This window comes from Saccopteryx bilineata, chromosome 2, assembly GCF_036850765.1.
Source record: "Saccopteryx bilineata isolate mSacBil1 chromosome 2, mSacBil1_pri_phased_curated, whole genome shotgun sequence".
NCBI classification, from domain to species: Eukaryota; Metazoa; Chordata; class Mammalia; order Chiroptera; family Emballonuridae; genus Saccopteryx; species Saccopteryx bilineata.
The window spans coordinates 65454875-65476720 of NC_089491.1; the positions used below are offsets into that span (position 1 = coordinate 65454875).

Here is a 21846-nt window from a genome sequence, read left to right on the forward strand (position 1 = left end):
ACCTTCTAATTAATCATTGATTGTTGGGAGAGTTGAAATTAACTCAATCAGACCTTTCTTAATTTTGTACTATATCAGTTAGAGTGCATTCATTTACAGGTAGCAGGATGTCTGGTTATAGATTGTAGGTGATTCCTGACATTGATTCAGATGTGTAAGGTTGTCAGGTCTCTTATTTTCTTGGGCTTTTCTACTTGGTTGTCTTGGTTTTAAGGTGACTCACTACCCTATATTTATATTTAGATTTAGGTAGGAAGAGAGTAAGGGGGAAAAGCAAAAAGGAAGCTAAGTCAGCCTCCTTTTAAGGACTAGTCCTGGAAGTATACTACCCAGCAACTTTCATTTAAATCTCATTTGCTGAAACTGGTTCATATGGCTGTACAATTTGTGAGGAAGTACAATGATTTGTTTTGTTTGTCATACATTACTTTCCTCCACAAATTGGGCTTCTGTATTAAGGAAGAAGGGAAAGAATGCAGATGGGTTTGTAGCTACAGTTTTGCCACAAGTATCTATCCATCCTAAATTGTGTAACTTCTCAAATTCTACACTTCAGCCCAATATATTACTGAACAAATTTTGTACTTCTCTCCTCTTCAGCAGTTTCACTGTCTTGGAATGTTCTTCCTCTTCCATCCATCTAAATCCAATCCATTGTTCGAGATCAGTTTTGTTTTTTTGTTTTTTTTGTTTTTTGTTTTTTACTTTTCTGAAGCTGGAAACGGGGAGAGACAGTCAGACAGACTCCCACATGCACCCGACCGGGATCCACCCGGCACGCCCACCAGGGGCGAGGCTCTGCCCACCAGGGGGTGATGCTCTGCCCCTCCGGGGCGTCGCTCTGTCGAGACCAGAGCCACTCTAGCGCCTAGGGCAGAGGCCAAGGAGCCATCTCCAGCGCCCGGGCCATCTTTGCTCCAATGGAGCCTTGGCTGCGGGAGGGGAAGAGAGAGACAGAGAGGAAGGAGAGGGTGGGGGTGGAGAAGCAAATGGGCGCTTCTCCTATGTGCCCTGGCCGGGAATCGAACCCGGGTCCCCCGCACGCCAGGCCGATGCTCTACCGCTGAGCCAACCGGCCAGGGCCGAGATCAGTTTTAAATATAGCTTCCTCTAGTTATAGTGGTTGGCAAACTGCAGCTCGCGAGCCACATGTGACTCTTTGGCCCCTTGAGTGTGGCTCTTCCAAAAAATACCATGTGCAGGCACTACCTTGATAAGGAATGTACCTACCTATATAGTTTAAGTTTAAAAAATTTGGCTCTCAAAAGAAATTTCAATCGTTGTACTCTTGATATTTGGCTCTGTTGACTAATGAGTTTGCCGACCACTGCTCTAGTAAAACTCATTCATTAATCCTAGCTGGAAATATTAGTTTTTCCCCTCCAAACACCAATAAGCAATTTTCAGAGTAATTCATTTGTTGAGAAATCACATTGCCTCCTGGGATCTCTTCTGTGGTTTGTAACTGATTTTCTTTGTTGCGTCTTACATACTTATATTTTGTTTCCTTAGTTAGATTGTAAACTTGACAGTTTTATGGTCCTTGTTCACAGGAAGTTTATAATCTTGATGTCTTTTATGGGTATAGTAAGACAGTATTTAGTCAAACAATGGATTAGACAGAGTCATTGCTGTCTGTGAAGACTTCTTGGTAAATAAAGCATACCTTATCAATACCATTTTTATTTGTTAACTATGTTGTTTTCTCTTATAGGCAAATGTTCTGAAAACGGCTCTGCATGGAAATGGCTTGCCTTACAGTAACAGAAATGGAAGGGACACCGACATCTCCTATACATCAGAATGGTGATATTCCTGGAATTGCTGATTCTGTGAAGCAAATAGATCCAGTTCTACAGGTGTATCTTTATCATTCCCTTGGGAAAACTGAGGGCGATTACCTGAAGTTTCCAACTGGGGAGTATATTGCAGAAGAAATTTGTGTTGCTGCTTCTAAAGCCTCTGGTAACTATTAAAAATAGTTGTTTCTTTTTGTTATTAAATGATTGCTTTAATTATGCTATTCAAATACAATGTATATTTATAATGTGTTAATATTATTTTTTAATGCTTGTATGGCAGACAGGTGTGTTTTCATGTATAAAAAAATGAGAGCATCTGTAGAGTAGAATTTAAGGTATACCTGCCTTGGGTTAGTCCTATAGACTGAATGTTTCCCTCATCTTCCAAATTTATGTTGGAATCTATTCCCCCAGTGTAATGGTATTTGGAGGTAGGGCTTTGGGAAGTGATTAGACCATCAGGCAGACCCCTCATCAGTAGGATTAGTATCCTTATAAAAAGAGACCCAGAAAGCATCTTTGCCCCTTTTGTCATGTGAGGATATTTTTTTATTTTTTTAATTTTTTTTACAGGGACAGAGAGAGAGAGTCAGAGAGGGATAGATAGGGACAGACAGACAGGAACGAAGAGAGATGAGAAGCATCAATCATCAGTTTTTTTTTTGTGACACCTTAGTTGTTCATTGTGCCTTGACTGTGGGTCTTCAGCAGACCAAGTAACCCCTTGCTCAAGCCAGCAACCTTGGGTCCAAGCTGGTGAGCTTTTGCTCAAACCAGATGAACCCGCGTTCAAGCTGGCGACCTTGGAGTCTCGAATCTGGGTCCTCTGCATCCCAGTCTGACGCTCTATCCACTGTGCCACCGCCTGGTCAGGCTCATGTGAGGATATAGTAAGAAGGTGAATCGGAAAAAGTTATCTACAAACCAGGAGTAGGTTCTCATTAGATGCTGAATCTGGCAGCTCTCTGTTTTGTACTTTCCAACCTCTAAAATTGTGAGAAACTTACTTAAGTAATCTTGTGCAGCGTGTTGGTAGAAATATGGACCATAAAGGCCACCTGATGAGGTCTTAGATGCAGATGAAGAACATGTTATTGGAAACTGGAGGAAAAGTAATTCTTGTTGTAAAGTGGCAAAGAACTTGCCTGAATTGTTTGTGTTTTTGTGTTTTGTGAAAGGTAGGGTTCTGTGAGCAATAAAATTAATATTTAGCTAAGCGATCTGTTGAAGGTATGGGTTGATGAATCCTGACTGCTGATAGTAAAATGTGATGAGAGAGAAATAACTTAAAGATGGACTTGTTAAGCAAAAAGGAAGCAAACCTTAAAGATTTGGAAAAATCTCAGCCAACCATCTTGTGAAAAATGAGAAAGTGTGGTCAGAAGAGAACAATACGGTGGTATTGTTATTATCATTTATAGATTGTTCATTCATAGCATATAAAAATACAACTGTTTTTTGCCTGTTGATCTTGTATTCTGCAACTTTGCTGAATTCTTTGCTCTGATCATTTTGGGGGGTTTGTTTATTATTTTCTGTATATAAGATCATGCCATGTGCAAATAGGGGCAATTTTGATTCTTCCTTCCCAACTTGGATATCTTTTATTTTTCTTACCTAAATGCTGTGGCTAGAACTTTTTTATTATTATTATTCTTTAGAAACTAAATTTAATGGGGTGACATTGATATAGGTTTCAGGTGAACATCTCTATAGCATTTGAACTGTTGATTGCATTGTGTGCCCATCACCCAAAGTCAAATCATTTTCCGTCACCATATATATATTTCTCCAGCTCTTTACTTCCCTCTCTCCACCCCCTCCCCCTGGTAACCACTTCACTTTTATCTATGTCCATGAGTCTCAGTTTTATAGCCCACCTATGTGTGAAATCATATAGTTCTTAGCTTTTTTTGATTTACTTATTTCACTCAGTATAATGTTCTCAAGGTCCATCCATGTTCTTATAAATGGCTATAGATCATCATTTCTGTGGCTGAGTAGTATTCCATTGTATATATGTACCACATCTTCTTTATCCAATCTTCTATCGAGAGACACTTTGGTTGTTCCTGTCTTGGCCACTGTGAATAATGCTGCAATGAACACAGGAATGCATGTGTCCCTGTGTACCAATGTTTTCAAATTCCTTGGGTTGATACCCAGTAAAGAGATTGCTGGGTCATAGGGTAGTTCTATTCTCAATTTTTTGAGGAACGATCATACTTTCTTCTATAATGGTTGTACTTATTTGCATTTCCATCAGCAGTGAATAAGAGTTTCTTTTTTTCTGTAGTCTCTCCAACACTTTTTTTTTTTTTTTTTGTATTTTTCTGAAGCTGGAAACGGGGAGAGACAGTCAGACACACTCCCACATGCACCTGACCGGGATCCATCCGGCACGTCCACCAGGGGCGATGCTCTGCCCACCAGGGGGCGATGCTCTGCTCCTCTGGGGGTTGCTCTGCCACGACCAGAGCCACTCTAGCGCCTGGGGCAGAGGCCAAGGAACCTTCCCCAGCGCCCGGGCCATCTTTGCTCCAATGGAGCCTTGGCTGCGGGAGGGGAGGAGAGAGACAGAGAGGAAAGAGGGGGGGGGGTGGAGAAGCAAATGGGCGCTTCTCCTATGTGTCCTGGCCGGGAATCGAACCCGGGTCCCCCGCACGCCTGGCCGACGCTCTACCGCTGAGCCAACCGGCCAGGGCCTCTCCAACACTTTTTATTACCTGTCTTGTTGATAACAGCCAACCTAACAGGTGTGAGGTGGTATCTCACTGTAGTTTTGATTTGCTTTTCTCAAATAGCTAGTGAAGATGAGCATCTTTTCATATAGTATCTGTTGGCCATTTGTATGTCTTCTTGGAAGAAGTATCTGTTCAAGTGCTCTTCCCATTTTTAAATTGGATTGTTTGTTGTTGAGCTTTGTGAGTTCTTTATTTATTTTGGATATTGACCCTTTATCAGAGCTGTTGTTTGTGAATAACATCTCCCATTTGGTTGACTACCTTTTGTTTTGATGGTTGTTTTTGCTGTGCAGAAGCTTTCTAGTTTGACATAGTACCATTCATTTATTTTTGCCTTTACTTCCCTTGCCTTTGGGGTCAAAATCATAAAATGTTCTCTATGGCCAAGGTTCATAAGTTTAGTATCTCTGTTTTCTTCTATGTCAATTAATGTTTCAGCTTTTATATTTAGGTCTTTGATCCATTTTTAATTAATGCAGGGGTACAAACTATAGTCAAGTTTCATTCCTTTGTATGTGGCTTTCCAATTTTTTCAGCATCATTTATTGAAGAGGCTTTCTTTTCTCCATTATGTGTTTTTGTCTCCTTTATCAAAGATTATTTGTCCATATATATGTAGTTTTATTTCTGGGCTCTCAGTTCCGTTTCATTGGTCAATATGTCTGTTTTTCTGTCAGTACTGTGCTGTTTTGATTATCATAGCTTTCTAGTATAATTTGAACTTGGATAGTGTGATACCTATAGCTCCATTCTTTTTTTTCAGGATTGCTTTGGCTATTCAGGAACTTTTATTACCATGTTGAATAGAAGTGTTATGAATGAGGCATCCTTGTCTTGTTCCTGATCTTAAGGGTAGTTTTTTAGTCTTTCAGTGCTTATGATGTTACTTGTGGGTATTTTATCAGTGCCTATTATTACATTGAGGATGTTTCCTTCCATTTCTAGTTTAAGTATTTTTAAAATCTGTGGGATTTTTTCCCCATTATCTTTATTATTTTCATATATTGAACCACTGTTATTCTTAGGATAAATCTTCCTGGTTAATCAACCCTTTTAATGTTTTGCTGGATGTGGTTTGCCACTATTTTGTTGAGGACATTTGTATTTATGTTCATCAAGGATATTGGTCTGTAGTTATGTTACAGTGTCTTTGTTCATCTTTTTATAAGGTGGTAATGCTGCCTAATTGAATGAGTTGGGAAGCATTTCCTCTTTTTTCTTTTTTGAAGATTTTAAGAAAGATTGTTTTTATTTTTTATTTTTTCAGTGATTGATAGAATTCACCAACAAAGCCATCTGGTCCTGGGCTTTTTTTGGGGGGGACATTTTATGCTATGGATTCGATTTTTATAGGTCTGTTTAGATTTTCTATTTCTTCTTGCATCAGTTTTGATAGTTTATGTGACTAGGAATTTTTCCATTTTATCTAGGTTATATAATGTTGGCAAATATATTTTTTCATAGTATTTTCCTACACTTTTTATTTTTGTAATGTCAGTAGCGGTATTCCCACTTTCATTTCTGATTTTGGTAGTTTGAATCCTTTGTTGTTTTTCAGTTTGGCTAAAAGTTTGTCAATTTTCTTGATCTTTTCATAGAATCAGTGTTTGGTTTCACTGATTTTTATGTTTGTTTTTTTTCTGTTCTCTTTTTCTCTTATTTGTACTCTAGCCTTTATTATTTCTTCCTTTCTGTTAGCTTTGAGCTTGGTCTACATTTTTTAGTTCTTTAAGGTGTGGAGTGAGGCTATTGATTTGAGATCTTTATTTATTTTTTAATGTAAGTGTGTACAGCCCAAATCCCCCCTCTATGTTTTGGTTCTGCTGAATACCATAAGTTTTGATATCTTGTGGTTTTGTTTTCATTTGTCTCATTTTATTTTCTAATTTCTTGTTATTTTTCCTTTGACCCATTGATTGTTTCAGTATGTTGTTTAATTTCCATATATTGGTGAATTTCTTTAGTTTTCCTTCTGTTATGGTTTCTAGTTTTAGTCCACTATGGTCAGAGAAGATACTTTGGATGATTTCAGTCTTTATAAATATACATATTGAGATTTCATTTGTGGCTTAACGTGTGGCCTATCCTGGAGCATATTCTATTTGTATTTTAGAAAAATGTGTATTTTGTTATTTTGGGGTAGTGTCCTATATATATGTCTGTTAGATGTAGTTGATTTATAGCATTATTTAAATTCCCTAATTATTATTCTTCCTTTTTTTTTTTTTTTTGGTCTTGTTTTTGTGTCCATCACTGAGATGGGGTATTGAACTTTCTAAATGTTTATATATTTTAGGGCTTATTTTAGGTATGTATATTTACAATTGTTATACTTCTTGAAGAATTTAAACTTTCATGATATCCTTTGTCTTTGTAACTATTTTTGATTTAAGAGTATCTGAAGGTTTCCTGGACCCAGTTCCACAGAATGTGTTTGCTTTATTATACCAACATGCAATTCTCAGACACCAGGAGGGTATCAAGAATTTAACTCAGTTATTACCTGTGTTTCTGACTGATCAGGTATAAATTGAAGGTTCTAATAACCCCTTCCTTGGAATTGGTTAATTTGCTAGAATAGCTCATAGAATTATGAAAACCCGTTTACTAACTAGATTGTAGATTTATTACAAAGCCTGTGAAAAGACTATGAACCAACAGCCATCTGAAGAGATTTGTAGGTTGAGCTTCTGATCAAAGGAACTTTTGTGTTTATGGATTTTGAGACTCAGCATAGTTGCACATGAAAGTGTTCTGGTTTTCCATCATGGAAACTCCAAAAAACCTCTCCTTTTGTATTTTTATGGAGGCTTCATTAAATGGAGGCATGATAAATTACTCATTGGTCATTGGTGTTTGATTCAACCTCTAGCTCCTTGTCTCCTCCCCAGAAATCAGAGGGTGGGACTTAAAGTTCCAACTTTCTTCTATTCATGTCTGGTCCTCCCATTCTTAGATGCTTTGTAAAAGCCATCTTTATTAACATAAACCCAATAGTGGTGGAACAGGTGTGTTTTGAATAATAGACACCTATTTTACTTTTTTGGCTCTGAAGTATTTTCAGAAACTGAGGACAAGAGACCAAATATACTGCTCACAAAAATTAGGGGATATTTCAAAATGAATATGAAGCAATAAAATATCCCTTAATTTTTTGCCTGACCAGGTGGTGGCACAGTGGATAGAGCGTCAGACTGGGATGCGGAGGACCCAGGTTCGAGACCCTGAGGTCACCAGCTTGAGCACAGGCTCATCTGGTTTGAGCAAAGCTCACCAGCTTGGACCCTAGGTCACTGGCTTGAGCAAGGGGTTACTCAGTCTGCTTTAGCTCCACGGTAAAGGCACATATGAGAAAGCAATCAATGAACAACTAAGGTGTTGCAATGAAAAACTAATGATGATGCTTCTCATCTCTCTTCATTCCTGTCTGTTTGTCCCTATCTATCCCTCCCTCTCTCTGACTCTCTCTCTGTCTCTGTAAAAAAAAAAAAAAAAAAAAAAAAAAAAAAAAAAATCCCTTAATTTTTATATTATAACCAAAGATTCCCCCATTGCTTTTATTGCTCAGGAAATTCTAGGAGTTTTTGAGAAATATGAGGCAGGACCTGTGGATGAAGACCAAATATGTATTTTCCAGTCATATCTGAAAATATATCTGAAAAATATATTTTCATCATCTAAATGACCAAATATATATATATTCATTATACATCACAATCTCATTGAGTTTATTTATTTTTGCTTACTGTTTGCATGGGTTATCTTTTTTCATCCTTTCCTTTTCAACTTAAAATGTCTTTAGATTTAAAGTGAGTCTCTTGTGGACAACATAAAGTTAGGTTGTATTTTTTACCCATTCTACCAGTCTCTGCCTATTCATATAGTTTATTCATTTACGTTTGTAGTACTTACTGATAAGAAAGACTGATTTCTGCCATTTTCTCTGTTTTCTATATTTCTCATATTTTTTTATTTCTTGTTTTCTCTACTGTTGTCTTCTTTTGTGTTTATTTTTTTCATTATACCATTGTAACAATCTGTTTTGAATTAATACTAACTTAGCTTTGATAGTATGCAAAACTCTGCTTATATACACCTCTGTGCCTTCTCCTTTGGGGTATTGTTTTACCAATTATGTCTTTAGGCCTTGTGTGCCCATTATCATAGATTTAAATGATTGGTTTACACATTTGTCTTTTAAATTATGTACGGAAAAAGAGGAATAGCAATGAAAAATTTAATACTGGCTTTTGTATTTACCTATATAGTTACTGTCATCAGAGTTCTTTTTCTTTCCTTGTTTTTGTGTTACTATCTAATGTCTTGTCATTGCCACCTGAAAAATGCTTTTAGCATTTCTTGTAGGGCATGCCTATTAACAGTGAACTCCCTTTGCTTTTGTTTATTTAAGAATGTCTTAATTTTTTCTTCATTTGTGAAGGATAATTTTGCAGATAGAAAATTCTTGTTTGACAGTTTTCTCTTTAAGTACTTTAAATATGACCTTAATGGTTTCTGATGAGAAGCTGGCTATGAGTCCTATTGAGAATTCCTACTCTTGAATTTCTTGAATGCAGTGAATCACTTCTCTCTTACTATTTTCAAGGTTCTCTATTGTTAGCTTTGATAGTTTGATTTTTAATGTGCTTTGGTATGTATTACTTTGAATTTATTTATCTTGGAACTCACTGAATTTCATGGATTTGTGTATATGTAGGTTTCATAAAATTTGGGGAGGTTTGTGCCATTATTTCTCTAAATATTCTTTTTGTTCCCTTTCTTTGTTTTATTTTCCTCTGGGACTCCCATATTGTACTTTTTATAGTTTCAGGCCTCTGAAATTTGTTGACTGTTTTGTGATACAAATTACACTGGGGAAGAAAATTTTTGTTGCATCCACAGAAACACTTGTTCTTACCTAATTCGAGTGTCCTGATCTCAAATCTGACATTAGTTTTTCTCAGTAAGCTACAGTTTTTTTTGCAATTAAAGATTTTAGGTTTTCCTCTTATTGTAAAATTTTCAACATTTACTTTAACATAATGAAGGTAGATGTCTTCTTGGGCATCATCTTTGTGAAAATATAATAATTTATATAATGCAGTAAATACACTAATACACTAAAAGATATGATGGCATCAGAATTTGCCTACAATTTTGAAATAGAACATATTAAAACACTTATTTTAATCATAAAATTTGCTCAAAACTTATTTAAATTCTATTCAGGCAAAAATTTGCGTTTGTAGCTCTTGCGTTTGTGTACTTGTTGAGGACAATTTCATTTGATGCTCCAGCAGTAGTCTGCTCATCACTAACAGCTCCCAGATTTTTGGGAAATTTATCAAGGTGACTGTTCACGAAGTGAATCTAACGCTCATGTTACATCCAATGTCGCGGAAAGCCAACAGCATCCTTTGAACCAGAAGTTCATAGTTTTCTGCTTTTTTGTTGCCAAGGAAGTTCTTTGTAACTGCCACAAAAGACTGCCATGCTGCTTTCTCCTCTTTATTCATCTTCCTGGCAAATTCTTCATCACATATGAGGGTTCGAATTTGAAGTTCATCGAATATACCTGCTTTTATCTTCTCGAAAGACAAGGCAGGAAAAGCAGAAATAATATGTTGAAAGCATTCACTTTCTCTATTCAAAGCCTGAACAAACTGCTTCAGTAAGCCAAGTTTGATATGAAGTGGGGGAAAATGATCCTGTCTCGATTAACTACAGGTTCATTCACAATATTTTGCATCCCTACTTCCAGATCTTCATGTTTCATCTACTCCTTCTGTGTCCAGTGTTTCTCCCAAGCTCGGTTGTCCCACAAACACAGAAAGCAAGGATATGTGAAACCTCTCTGTTGTCCTTGCAGGAAATTTACTATTTTAAGATCCACACAAATGTTCCAGTTATGCTCCTCATACTTCAGAAAGTCGAGGACAACTTTTATGTCATTATAATCTTCTCACAGATGAGTTGAATAAACATTACCACTGCATAAACATTACCATTGTGTAGGAGAACACATTTCCGACTCCGTTTAGAGCTGTCAAGAAAGAGCCGCCATCCTATTGGACTGTAAGTGGTAACACCTAGCTGGCTGAGAAGACTACGGATATCATAACAGTAAACAAAGTGTTTGTCTTCGGAAAAAAAGTCCACAGAAATTTGTTTACACTTCCTGAAATGGGATACTTTAGCTGACCGGTGAAGTACATTCTTTTCTTGAAGCCTGGAGGCTAATAACTCAGCTGCTTTCTTTGATAGGCCCAAATCTCTTACTAAGTCATTCAATTCGGTTGGCTAAACTGCTGAGAGGTTAATGACTGCTTGGCATTAGAAGAAGACCCTTAAGATTTTACAACCATTTCCTCATGCATCTTATCAAAATACACTTGATAACCATGTTCACTTTCTTCGTCCTTAGAAGAAATAAAACCATTGAGAACTGGAACTGGGAGTGTCTCAGAGTGTGGGATAGGTTGTATTGCTGAAGGAATATTAAGATATGCGATCATATGCCATTTTTTCTTGCCGATGCCCTTTGTATGGATCAGACAGAAATAACAGTCACTGCTGTGGTCCTTAGGTTCACACCAAACCATGGGAATACCAAAAGGCATTCCTTTGCGTTTTCTTTTTGTCCAATCATGAAGCATTTCCTTATAATTATGACACACAATATGAGGAGCCCAATTTTTGTCTTGATCGCTAAGGGGAACTTGAAAATAGGCAATATATGCACATGTCACAAATGATGAAATATTGTGCCTTTGACTTTGAGGTGTGTAACAGCCACATATATAACAGAAGGTGTCAGGACTATTCTTACATTTACGCCTACTCAAAGAAGCCATGATTCAATCTTAAAATAAAGGATGTTTTTATCAGATAATAATTTTTTACATTTAGAAACAACTACAATTATGTAAAAGTGATGTTTGTGAAACATTAATTGCCTTGTGGTTATGTTCAATCCAAGAGTTGTTGCCCTTTAACTCCAGTTTAAAAACCAATGCATACCATTAACTGTAACAAAAAGAAATTAAAATTGCATAAAAACTAGAGCATGCACCAAAAATGGATTTCAGATTTGGAATCAGCGATGCAGAAATATATAGAAACAGTTTTAAAACCTCATGCAACAGAAAATGAAAAAAAATTTGTTCCCCAGTGTTATCAGGTAAGTTTTTAAAAACGTTTCACATGCATTTGAAAACAGTATATAGTCTGCACTTGCCAGGTGTAGTGTTCTTTAAGTATAAATTAAATTTAAGTTGGTTAGTAGATTTAAAATTTGTCTGCTTTTTTTCTGGTTGTATCTACTTTTGCTTCATATATTTTGAAGCCTTCTTATGAGTTGCACACAAATTTAATATTTTTGTCTTTCTGTTGAATTGACCTCTTATCAGTATGAAGAATTACTTTTTACCTCAACTAATACTTCTTTCTTAAACTTTTATTTTCTCACTCACCAGGTTTTTTTGCTTTATGTTTGCATGAGATATCATTTTTCTTCTTTTTAGCTTCATCCTTTCTATGTCCTTCATTTAAAGAATATCTTTTAAATAATAAAAGGTCTTCTTTATAATCCAGAATGATAGGCTGTATGTTTTAATTGGCTTGTTTACATTTATATGTAATGTAATTGCTAATATAGTTTTGTTTAAATCTATTCTTTTACTATTTGATTTATTTGTTTTTGTTTTCTATTTTCTTTCTTACCTAACATTTTACATATATATTTTTTAACTTATAGCTTCTATCAGACTTTTTTGTTATAGGTTTTATATTATTCTGTTAGTTGTTACCCATTGAACCAACCTAACAGGATTCTTACTCAAGGCAGGCCAAGTGATCAGATATTACCTGAGGGATAGTAGGGAAAGGGAGTTGTTTGTTTGTTTGTTTATTTATTTATTTATTTTTTACAGAGACAAAGAGTGAGTCAGAGAGAGGGATAGACAGGGACAGACAGACAGGAACAGAGAGAGATGAGAAGCATCAATCATTAGTTTTCATTGCGTGTTGCAACACCTTAGTTGTTCATTGATTGCTTTCTCATACATGCCTTGATCGCGGGCCTTCAGCAGACCAAGTAACCCCTTGCTGGAGCCAGCGACCTTGGGTTCAAGCTGGTGGGCTTTTTGCTCAAACCAGATGAGCCTGCGCTCAAGCTGGCGACCTCGGGCTCTCGAGCCTGGGTCCTCTGCATCCCAGTCCAACGCTCTATCCACTGCGCCACCTCCTGGTCAGGCGGGAAAGGGAGTTTAATGATATGTCCCAGGTGGGGAATTCTTGCTAAAGGGACTTAGCAGGATTCTTGCTAAAACTGGATTCTATAAAGAAGTACACATGGGCCATATTGGGGAGAGGATTCAGAGGAACCTGACTAAAATTTGTCCAGCCAAGAATTTTTGTCATCTCTCGCCTGTACGTCTGTATTTTCTTGTGGTTTTCCCCGATTATACTTAGCCTCTTGAATTATAATTCTCCAAAGTCTTCTCTGTGCCATCCTTAAAGTTAGATACTATTTCATTTTTATATTTCCCATACCCATCTTATTCTTTTTATGGAGTAGGGACTTTGTTAATATTAGTGGAACAATGACTGTTCTTCCTCTGGGATGATATGAAATTACATCACAAATCCTGTAATGGGTTGAGTTGGAAAAGAATAAACACATTGAAGTGATTTTAATAAATAAAAATAAAAATAATTTGGACTTGTTGTATAGGGAAAGAAAAGAGACTTAAAAATGACAGAAATTTCTTTGAGGTTCTATTTTTTCAATACAATATATATTTCAACTACACTGTCATTGCCTTTTCTTCTTTTCTTGAACAACCCAATCAAAATGAAAAAATGAAATAAGTATTAATATACAGTTGCCACTGTGAAATAAGGTATCAGTGTGGCTAAACATGACTATAAATATAAGCATTGTCTTTTGTTATTGTAGGGCTGACCTACCATTTTCTTTTGGTGTATACCCCCATTTTATTTTTTAGTTTTATTTTTCATTAAATTTGTTTTAAAGATTTTTTATTTTATCTATTAGTATTAGAGAGAGAGAGAAAAAAAAAGATCAAGTTGTTGTTCCACTTATTTATGCATTCCTTGGTCGATTCTTATATGTGTCTTGATTAGGGATCAAACCCGCAACCTTGTTATCATATATATTGGGATGAATGGTGCTCTGACCAACTAAGCTACCTGTCCAGGGCTGTGCCACCTTTCTCAGACCCCTTTTTGCCAATTTATGTGGATACATTTATTTACCTATTTTGATACTCATAATTAATAAATTGTCTTTCAAATGTTAAGATATTATTATTCATTTTTTAAAAATCCTGATGATTTATAGTATGAATTCACAATTCTTGCTTTGTATAGTTACACTATTGTTTGAAAATCATAACATTCATTGTCTTGTTCTAAAAAATAGTTTCATATGTAATTGCATTTATATGATTACATTTAAACTAAAACCTAACTCTTTGTTAAGCTGTACTTCCAGGATTTTCTCTTTCTAAGACACTCTCATATCAGGTCTTTTAGACTCGTTCCTGGGCAGGTTTATCTCCTACTGTGTCTCTTATATACCTATAACACTGGTTTATGTGAAATATTTTGCAGATAGAGAAGAGATAGTACCTTCTAGATAAAAGAAGTAGTATATTGTAAGGTACAGAGACATGGGATTATGATGCTAACTACTTGATTAGATGATGTTATTTAAAATTTCAAGTTTTTTTTATCTTATTTTTATTAATTTTAATGCAGTGACATTGATAAATCAGGGTACATATGTTCCGAGAAAACATTTCCAGATTATTTTGACATTTGATTATGTTGCATACCCTTCACCCAAAGTCAAATTGTCTTCCGTCACCTTCTATTTGGTTTTCTTAAAATTTCAAGTTTAAAGTATTTTTTCAATGTGGAATTTATGCAGTTCAAAATAGTATTCAGGTAAAACAACGTCCTCAAATTATTTGACTGGCATTTGCTGTCAACTTATTGTTACTTTAAAGCAGGAGTCCCCAAACTATGGCCCGCAGGCCACATGCAGCCCCCTGAGGCCATTTATCCGGCCCCCGCCGCATTCCAGAAGGGGCACCTCTTTCATTGGTGGTCAGTGAGACCACTGCAAAGCACAGCGTCACTCACGTACAGTACTACTTCTGGTGGCGCGGGACGCATGCTTCACGGCTCTGGAAGTGCGTCATATCACTTGTTCCGGCTAGCAGTGACAAATACGGAACCAGACATTGACCAGCTCATTAGCCAAAAGCAGGCCCATAGTTCCCATTGAAATACTGGCCAGTTTATTGATTTAAATTTACTTGTTCTTTATTTTAAATATTGTATTTGTTCCCGTTTTTTTTTGTTGTTGTTGTTTTTTTTTACTTTAAAATAAGTTATGTGCAGTGTGCAAAGGGATTTGTTCATAGTTTTTTTTTTATAGTCTGGCCCTCCAACAGTCTGAGGGACAGTGAACTGGCCCCCTGTGTAAAAAGTTTGGGGACCCCTGCTTTAAAGTTTAGAGAATGAAAAGCAATCATTCTCTGTAGTTTCAAGATAATTTATATAGTGAACCCTTATTTTGATATTGATTAGTCTCTTTTTCTCCCCCCTTTTCATTTTTTTTTTTCTTTTTGACATGAGGGTTTGCTGAGACCAGCTCTGTAATGGGTATGCAAGAGAGGAAGGAGCTGCAGGACTTAAGAAAAAACACAAAAGAAAACACAAAAGAAAAGATGGGTACAGGGAACTCCCAGCCTCTTGGACTGAGAGCCCAGATCTCTGCCGCCTCATTGTATTTATTTGTTTCTTTAATCAGTAAGCAAGTTAGCAGAGCATAGGCCCAGAAACAGAGAAGGATGATGAATTAAAACCTTGCAGGTATGCAGAAAACGGCTGAAAGGTTCAGAAGCTTCCTTTAAACAATCTTACCAGTGCTTGCCAGGGCAGCGTTCTGCCCCCGCAGGACTTGGCGTTCCAAAGTCCGCAGCAAAGACTTGTGTCAGGACAGAGTTCCAATCTCAGGCCATTTTCCTACAAGGGCTTACTGTTTTTATTTAATAAATTCTTTGAAAAGATTTCTTTATTGTACTCTGACCTTTCTTTTCTTTTAGTACCATTCTGTTAACCAGGGCATATAAATAATCTCTTGTGAATCTTTTTGTAGTTTTCTCCATGATCATAAAACCATATATAATACATATCAGTCTACTTCCTACTTAACTTTTCAAATCGGATTTTGCCATTTACTGCAGATTTTTCTCCAGTATGTTATTGTGATAAATTTATATTAATAGGTTTTTCTAATTTAGCCATCTGTGCAATCTTAGGATAAATGAATTTTGTTAATTTTTTTTTTTTTTTGTATTTTTCCAAAGCTGGAAACGGGGAGAGACAGTCAGACAGACTCCCGCATGCGCCTGACCGGGATCCACCCGGCACGCCCACCAGGGGTGACGCTCTGCCCACCAGGGGGCGATGCTCTGCCCCTCCAGGGTGTCGCTTTGTTGCGACCAGAGCCACTCTAGCGCCTGGGGCAGAGGCCAAGGAGCCATCCCCAGCGCCCGGGCCATCTTTGCTCTAATGGAGCCTTGGCTGCGGGAGGGGAAGAGAGAGACAGAGAGGAAGGATAGGGGGAGGGGTGGAGAAGCAGATGGGCGCTTCTCCTGTGTGCCCTGGCCGGGAATCGAACCTGGGACTTCTGCACGCCAGGCCGACGCTCTACCACTGAGCCAACTGGCCAGGGCCTGAACTTTGTTAATTTTAAAAAAAGAAACATTGCTGGATTTGGTTTGCTAATATTTAGTTTAGGATTTTTAGTGTCTGTTTTGGTAAGTGACATTATTTTATAATGTCTGGTTTTGGTATCATGGTAGAACTGAACCCACAATAACTGTCAATTTCTCTGTTCTCTTCTTTTTTCTCTGTAATTAAGATTGTAATTGTCTTTCATGTTTGGTTGAACTCATAAACTTTATTCAGGCCTGATGATGGTTTTCTTTCTGATTCTTATTTCTCTTTACTTCTTCCTCTCCCTTTATTTTTTAAAGTGGATAGGTTGTTTCTTTAATGATTATGTTTCTTTTGAAGTTTTTTATTAAATCCATTTTTGAAGTTATATATTTTTAAATTGTTCATTTGTCTACATTTTCAAATTTATTCTAGCACTCTTTTTGTCTTCATAACTTACACTTAAAAATTCTTAGTGTTTATCTCTGCCTTTTTTTATCAGAGTTTAGTCATTGCAAAAAATCAGCTTTTATCTTGTTGATTTTCTTTATTAAAATTGTATTCCCTGTTAACTTCTGTAGTGTCATGTCCTGTCAGCTGTCTATGGTATTAGTCTTAACTTAGTGTAGATCGGTCTGTTATTTTCTGATACAATCAGATTAAAGCTACATTTTTCTTCCTTGAGTTTTACTTTAGTTATATTTTATAATTTTTAATACTTGGTATTGATTGTCATTCATTGTAAATGCTTTTTAATTTCTCTTATAATATTCCTGTGACCTGTGAGATATTTAGAAATATTTGTAAATACAAGAACGAATGCAAGGATACAGTTTCATTGTTTTTACTGAATAAGCTTTTTATATATAACTTACTGAAATTATTATACACCTATAAGTAGATAGTTGTTTTAATAACTTAACTACAAATTAAAAATTTTTTGTTGTTATTGTGTCAAGTTGGTATCATTTTTGCCTACAGTAGAAAAGAATGAAAATATTAAAATAAAAATACTGTTGCTTTTTTTGAGGCTTATATTTTCAAATATATAAGATTTTAAAATGTAAGTATTCATTTCTGAGTTAATTGAAGCATGATTAGAGAACATGCTATACATGATTATTCTCTGGCATTTTTGGAGATTTATTTATTTATTTATTTTGTATTTTTCTGAAGCTGGAAACGGGGAGAGACAGTCAGACAGACTCCCGCATGCGCCCGACTGGGATCCACCTGGCACGCCCACCAGGGGGCGACGCTCTGCCCACCAGGGGGCGATGCTCTGCCCCTCCGGGGCGTTGCTCTGTTGCGACCAGAGCCACTCTAGTGCCTGGGGCAGAGGCCAAGGAGCCATCCCCACGGCCCGGGCCATCTTTGCTCCAATGGAGCCTTGGCTGCGGGAGGGGAAGAGAGAGACAGAGAGGAAGGATAGGGGGAGGGGTGGAGGAGCAGATGGGCGCTTCTCCTGTAATCAAACCGGGACTTCTGCACGCCAGGCCGACGCTCTACCACTGAGCCAACCAGCCAGGGCCGAGACTTATTTTTAATCTCCACATGATTGTTGTATATGTATATGTATAAGTGTAAATGTTCTATATGTGCTGGGAAATAAAATTATTAATTGTATTACTTAGATATTTTATATGCTTTTTAAAAATTTCAGTGACCTTCAACTTTTTGTTAATATATATCATATCTTTGATATATATAATATATATTATATTTAATATATATATAATATCTTTGAAAAAGAATCACATGCTCTTGCATTTTAAGTTGACAATGAAATTTTTTCATTGTAAGTTTAAATAGTGCAGAGAATATAATTGCTAGTGTATTGTGTAAAACTTGATATTTAAAAATAAAGCTGTTTCACTATGCTTTTAAAAGTATCCAGTGACTTCTAAATATTTTGGTTATTTGATGTCCTCATTATCAATTAAAACACAGATTTGAATCAGTTTTTCTGTAGAGACAACTAAATAAATTGAATAATTTAAAAAATCTGCTTGAAAGAGTTCCAGCAATCATATTTTAAAATATAGGGAAAAAGATACTTAGTTAAGAATTCAGTTGTAGGTTGTGTTGAACTAGAAGGGGAGATAGAGACACAGACTACTGCTTGCAACTCAACCAGGATCCACCTGGCAACCACTGTCTGGGGTGGATGTTCTGCCCATCTTCAGTACTTGAGATGGAGGCTTGGGGAGGCTCAGCAGAGCCATCTTCAGTGCCTGGGGCCCACGTGCTCTAGTCAATTGAGCCATGTCTGGGAGGGGAAGAGAGAGAGAAGGAGGAAGCAGGAGGGGAGGAGAAGCAGATGGTCACTTCTCCTATATGCCCTGACCGGGAATTGAACCCGGGATGTCCACACGCTAGGTTGATTCTCTACCACTGAGCCAAATGGTCAGGGCCTGCTACTGCATTTTGTGCTGATTTTGACTTGTACTTCAGACCCACTAAAAGTTATAGATGCTATGCAAATATACTTTTAACTATCTGTATTTATTTCTTTTTCTGCTTCTTATTTTAGGAATCACACCTGTGTATCATAGTATGTTTGCTTTAATGAGTGAAACAGAAAGGATCTGGTATCCTCCCAACCATGTCTTCCATATAGATGAATCAACCAGGCACAATGTACTCTACAGAATAAGGTACTTTATTCAGTAAAATGACTCAAACATAATAGTAGTAAGAAAAAAGTGGGAGAAATTACTGAACTTATTTAAAATTGCAAGATACCTAATATCAGTAAGTAGAACTAATTAGCATTTAATTTTCTTCATTTAAGACAAGTATCCATATATGTTCTTTAACTAGAATCGTCTGAGAACAAAGCTGTTCTGGTGAGATGCTACTTTACCGCTTATAATTACAATTTTAAAATGGTGAGCAAGGCTTTTACTAGCAAAGTCCTAAATGTTTGGAATGGTGCTAGTTGTCCAGGAAATTAGATGTTTTATGAAATAAAATGTAATCTCACATCTCTTCTTTTTAATAACTTATTTTAAGCTGAAGAGAAGATTTTGCTAGTGTTTATTACCATCTCAAATTATAAAGTTAATTTATTTAATAATTTATGGTAACATGTAATACTAACTTAGAGAAATCCAGATGTACTTTTCTACTAAAAAGAATGAAACAAAGATGTTAAGTTCGATCTGTGGCTCTTATGAAATGATTTGTTCAAGGCAGAGAGCCAATGTTGCAGTGAAAAAAGAACATGGACTCAGTCATAATTTTAAAAAGAAAGGTAAAGGAAGCCTCAACTAACATTAAAGAGAAATATACTTACCATGATAAAGCGTATCTGTAAAAATCATGTAGCAAATAACAATCTTAAAGGACAAAATGTTAGAAGTGGTTTATTTAAAATTAGGAACAAAGATGGACAGCTAGCTTTTGTTTAAAATTTTAGTTGAGTTCCTAACCAGTGCAGTAAGACAGGAAAAAATGTTTAATAATTGAGAACAAAGAAGCAAAAAGTAGTTATTTGGAGATGATATGATTTTTAACAATCCACAAGTATTAATAATAAGCATATTTCTACATTTCTCTTTTTCCTATTATTGTATCTACCTTCTGTGCATGGAAGGAAGGCAGTGTATTGATTTTATCATTATGTTTCTTCTACTTTCTACCTTTATTTTTATTATGGTCTCATCCAGGTTTCCTTTTGTTCTTGATTTATATTAAACACTATTAGTTGTGTTTTCTGATTATGGAATAATACCTTATGCTGTAAGTGGTTATATATATACAGTACATTTATGTTGGAACTATTTGGAGGCTGACAGAATGTTTTAATTGTCTTGTAGATTTTACTTTCCTTACTGGTATTGCAACGGCAGCAACAGAACCTATCGGTATGGAATAACTCGAGGTGCCGAAGCTCCTCTTCTTGATGATTTTGTCATGTCTTATCTTTTTGCTCAGGTATGATTATATGATCTACTTGTGCATGTGTAAAATGATATATCTTTCTGTGTAGTGTACCTCTTAATCAGAAAAAACTTCATATATAGGAAAATTGATCTGTCTTGTATAACAGGTGCAGATAGATAGCAAAACTAAGTCTTTATTACTAATTTTTAATCCTGTGGTTTATGGATAATATAATCTTTTATAAAGATTTCTTGATTTGACCATTTTTCTTTTTATTTTTTTATGCTTTAGATTACTTTAAGGATTTCAATGTTTAGAGTGAGTTTTTACAGCTGTACAATGTAGACATAAGTGGCTGGAACATAAGACAGTAAAATATCTTTAGAGAAATCTTTTTGTTTTTAATTCCTGAACAATTTCAGACTTAAATAGTGGGGAGTAAAATATAAAGGAACTAGTATAAAAGTAACTGCATAAAAAGTTGAGCTATAATAGTTTGTATAGCTCCTCATGAGAGGATGGCTGGGTGTTAATACTTAGTCTGAGAGCTGTGTTCCAGTTATTTGTTTATTAATACTGTTATATTAAATTTTTATAGTGTATTTGAACATTTTGTAATGCTTTTTTTATCTGTTAGTTGATTTAAGGAGTAATTGAAGTGTTTTATTAAATAACTTTTGTTTTTATGTGCTAGAAGACTGAGGAGTAGAAACTAAAGAAAGAAAAAAGATCTTAGTGTTTTTGGGTAAAGGTATGTTTTTGATCTTCCTCAAGGTATCAGATTAAGGAGTTCTAAATCAGATTTGATAATATCATAGGAAGTAATCCCACAGATGCTGATGGCTCACATTTCTAAGATGTTTGATAAGGCTAGTTCAGTTTGTCAGCAACAAATTGAAAACTTTCTTTTTTGGGGGGTGAAAGCAACCTACATTTTCTGTTGTGGTAAAATAATGTCATAAAATTTACTATTTTAACTATTTTTATTATAACTTTTTTTCTTTTGCGAGAGAGAGAGAGAGAGAGAGAGAGAGAGAGGAGGAGGAAGGGTAAAGGGAGAGAGACGAGAAACATCAATTTATAGTTGCATCACTTTTAGTTGTTCATTGATTGCTTCTCATATGTGCCTTGCCCAGGGGGTTTAAGCTGAGCCATTGACCCCTTGATCAAGCCAGTGACCTTTGAGTTCAAGCCAGCGACTATAGGATCATGCTGATGATGATCCCATGCTCAAACCAGCCACCCTGCGCTCAAGCCGGGTGAGCCCACACTCAAGCAGGTGACCTCGAGGTTTCCAACCTGGGTTCTCAGCATCCGTAGGTTGATGCTCTGTCCTGGGGGTCGGGAACCTTTTTGGCTGAGAGAGCCATGAACGCCACATATTTTAAAATGTAGTTCCGTGAGAGTCATACAACAATCCATGTACGTTAGGCATTATCCAATAAAAATTTGGTGTTGTCCCGGAGGACAGCTGTGATTGGCTTCAGCCACCCACAGTCATGATCATGAGTGGTAGGAAATGAATGGATTGTAATACATGAGAATGTTTTATATTTTTAATGTTATTTATTTTTTTTATTAAAGATTTGTCTGCGAGCCAGATGCAGCCATCAAAAGAGCCACATCTGGCTCACGAGTCATAGGTTCCCTACCCCTGC

General features: G+C 36.2%; 1 protein-coding gene across 4 annotated transcripts in view; it reads left to right on the forward strand.

The window, feature by feature from the left end:
* The window catches only part of JAK2 (Janus kinase 2), a 137593-nt gene that overhangs the window by 45129 nt on the left and 70618 nt on the right, over positions 1-21846 (forward strand). For all 4 annotated transcript variants that reach the window (XM_066257197.1, XM_066257196.1, XM_066257198.1 and 1 more), the window contains 3 exons: positions 1715-1965; positions 18834-18957; positions 20122-20239. In XM_066257197.1, coding sequence (XP_066113294.1) covers positions 1740-1965; positions 18834-18957; positions 20122-20239 — 468 coding nt within the window. In that variant the 5' untranslated portion in view covers positions 1715-1739. The remainder of the gene's footprint in view (positions 1-1714; positions 1966-18833; positions 18958-20121; positions 20240-21846) is intronic.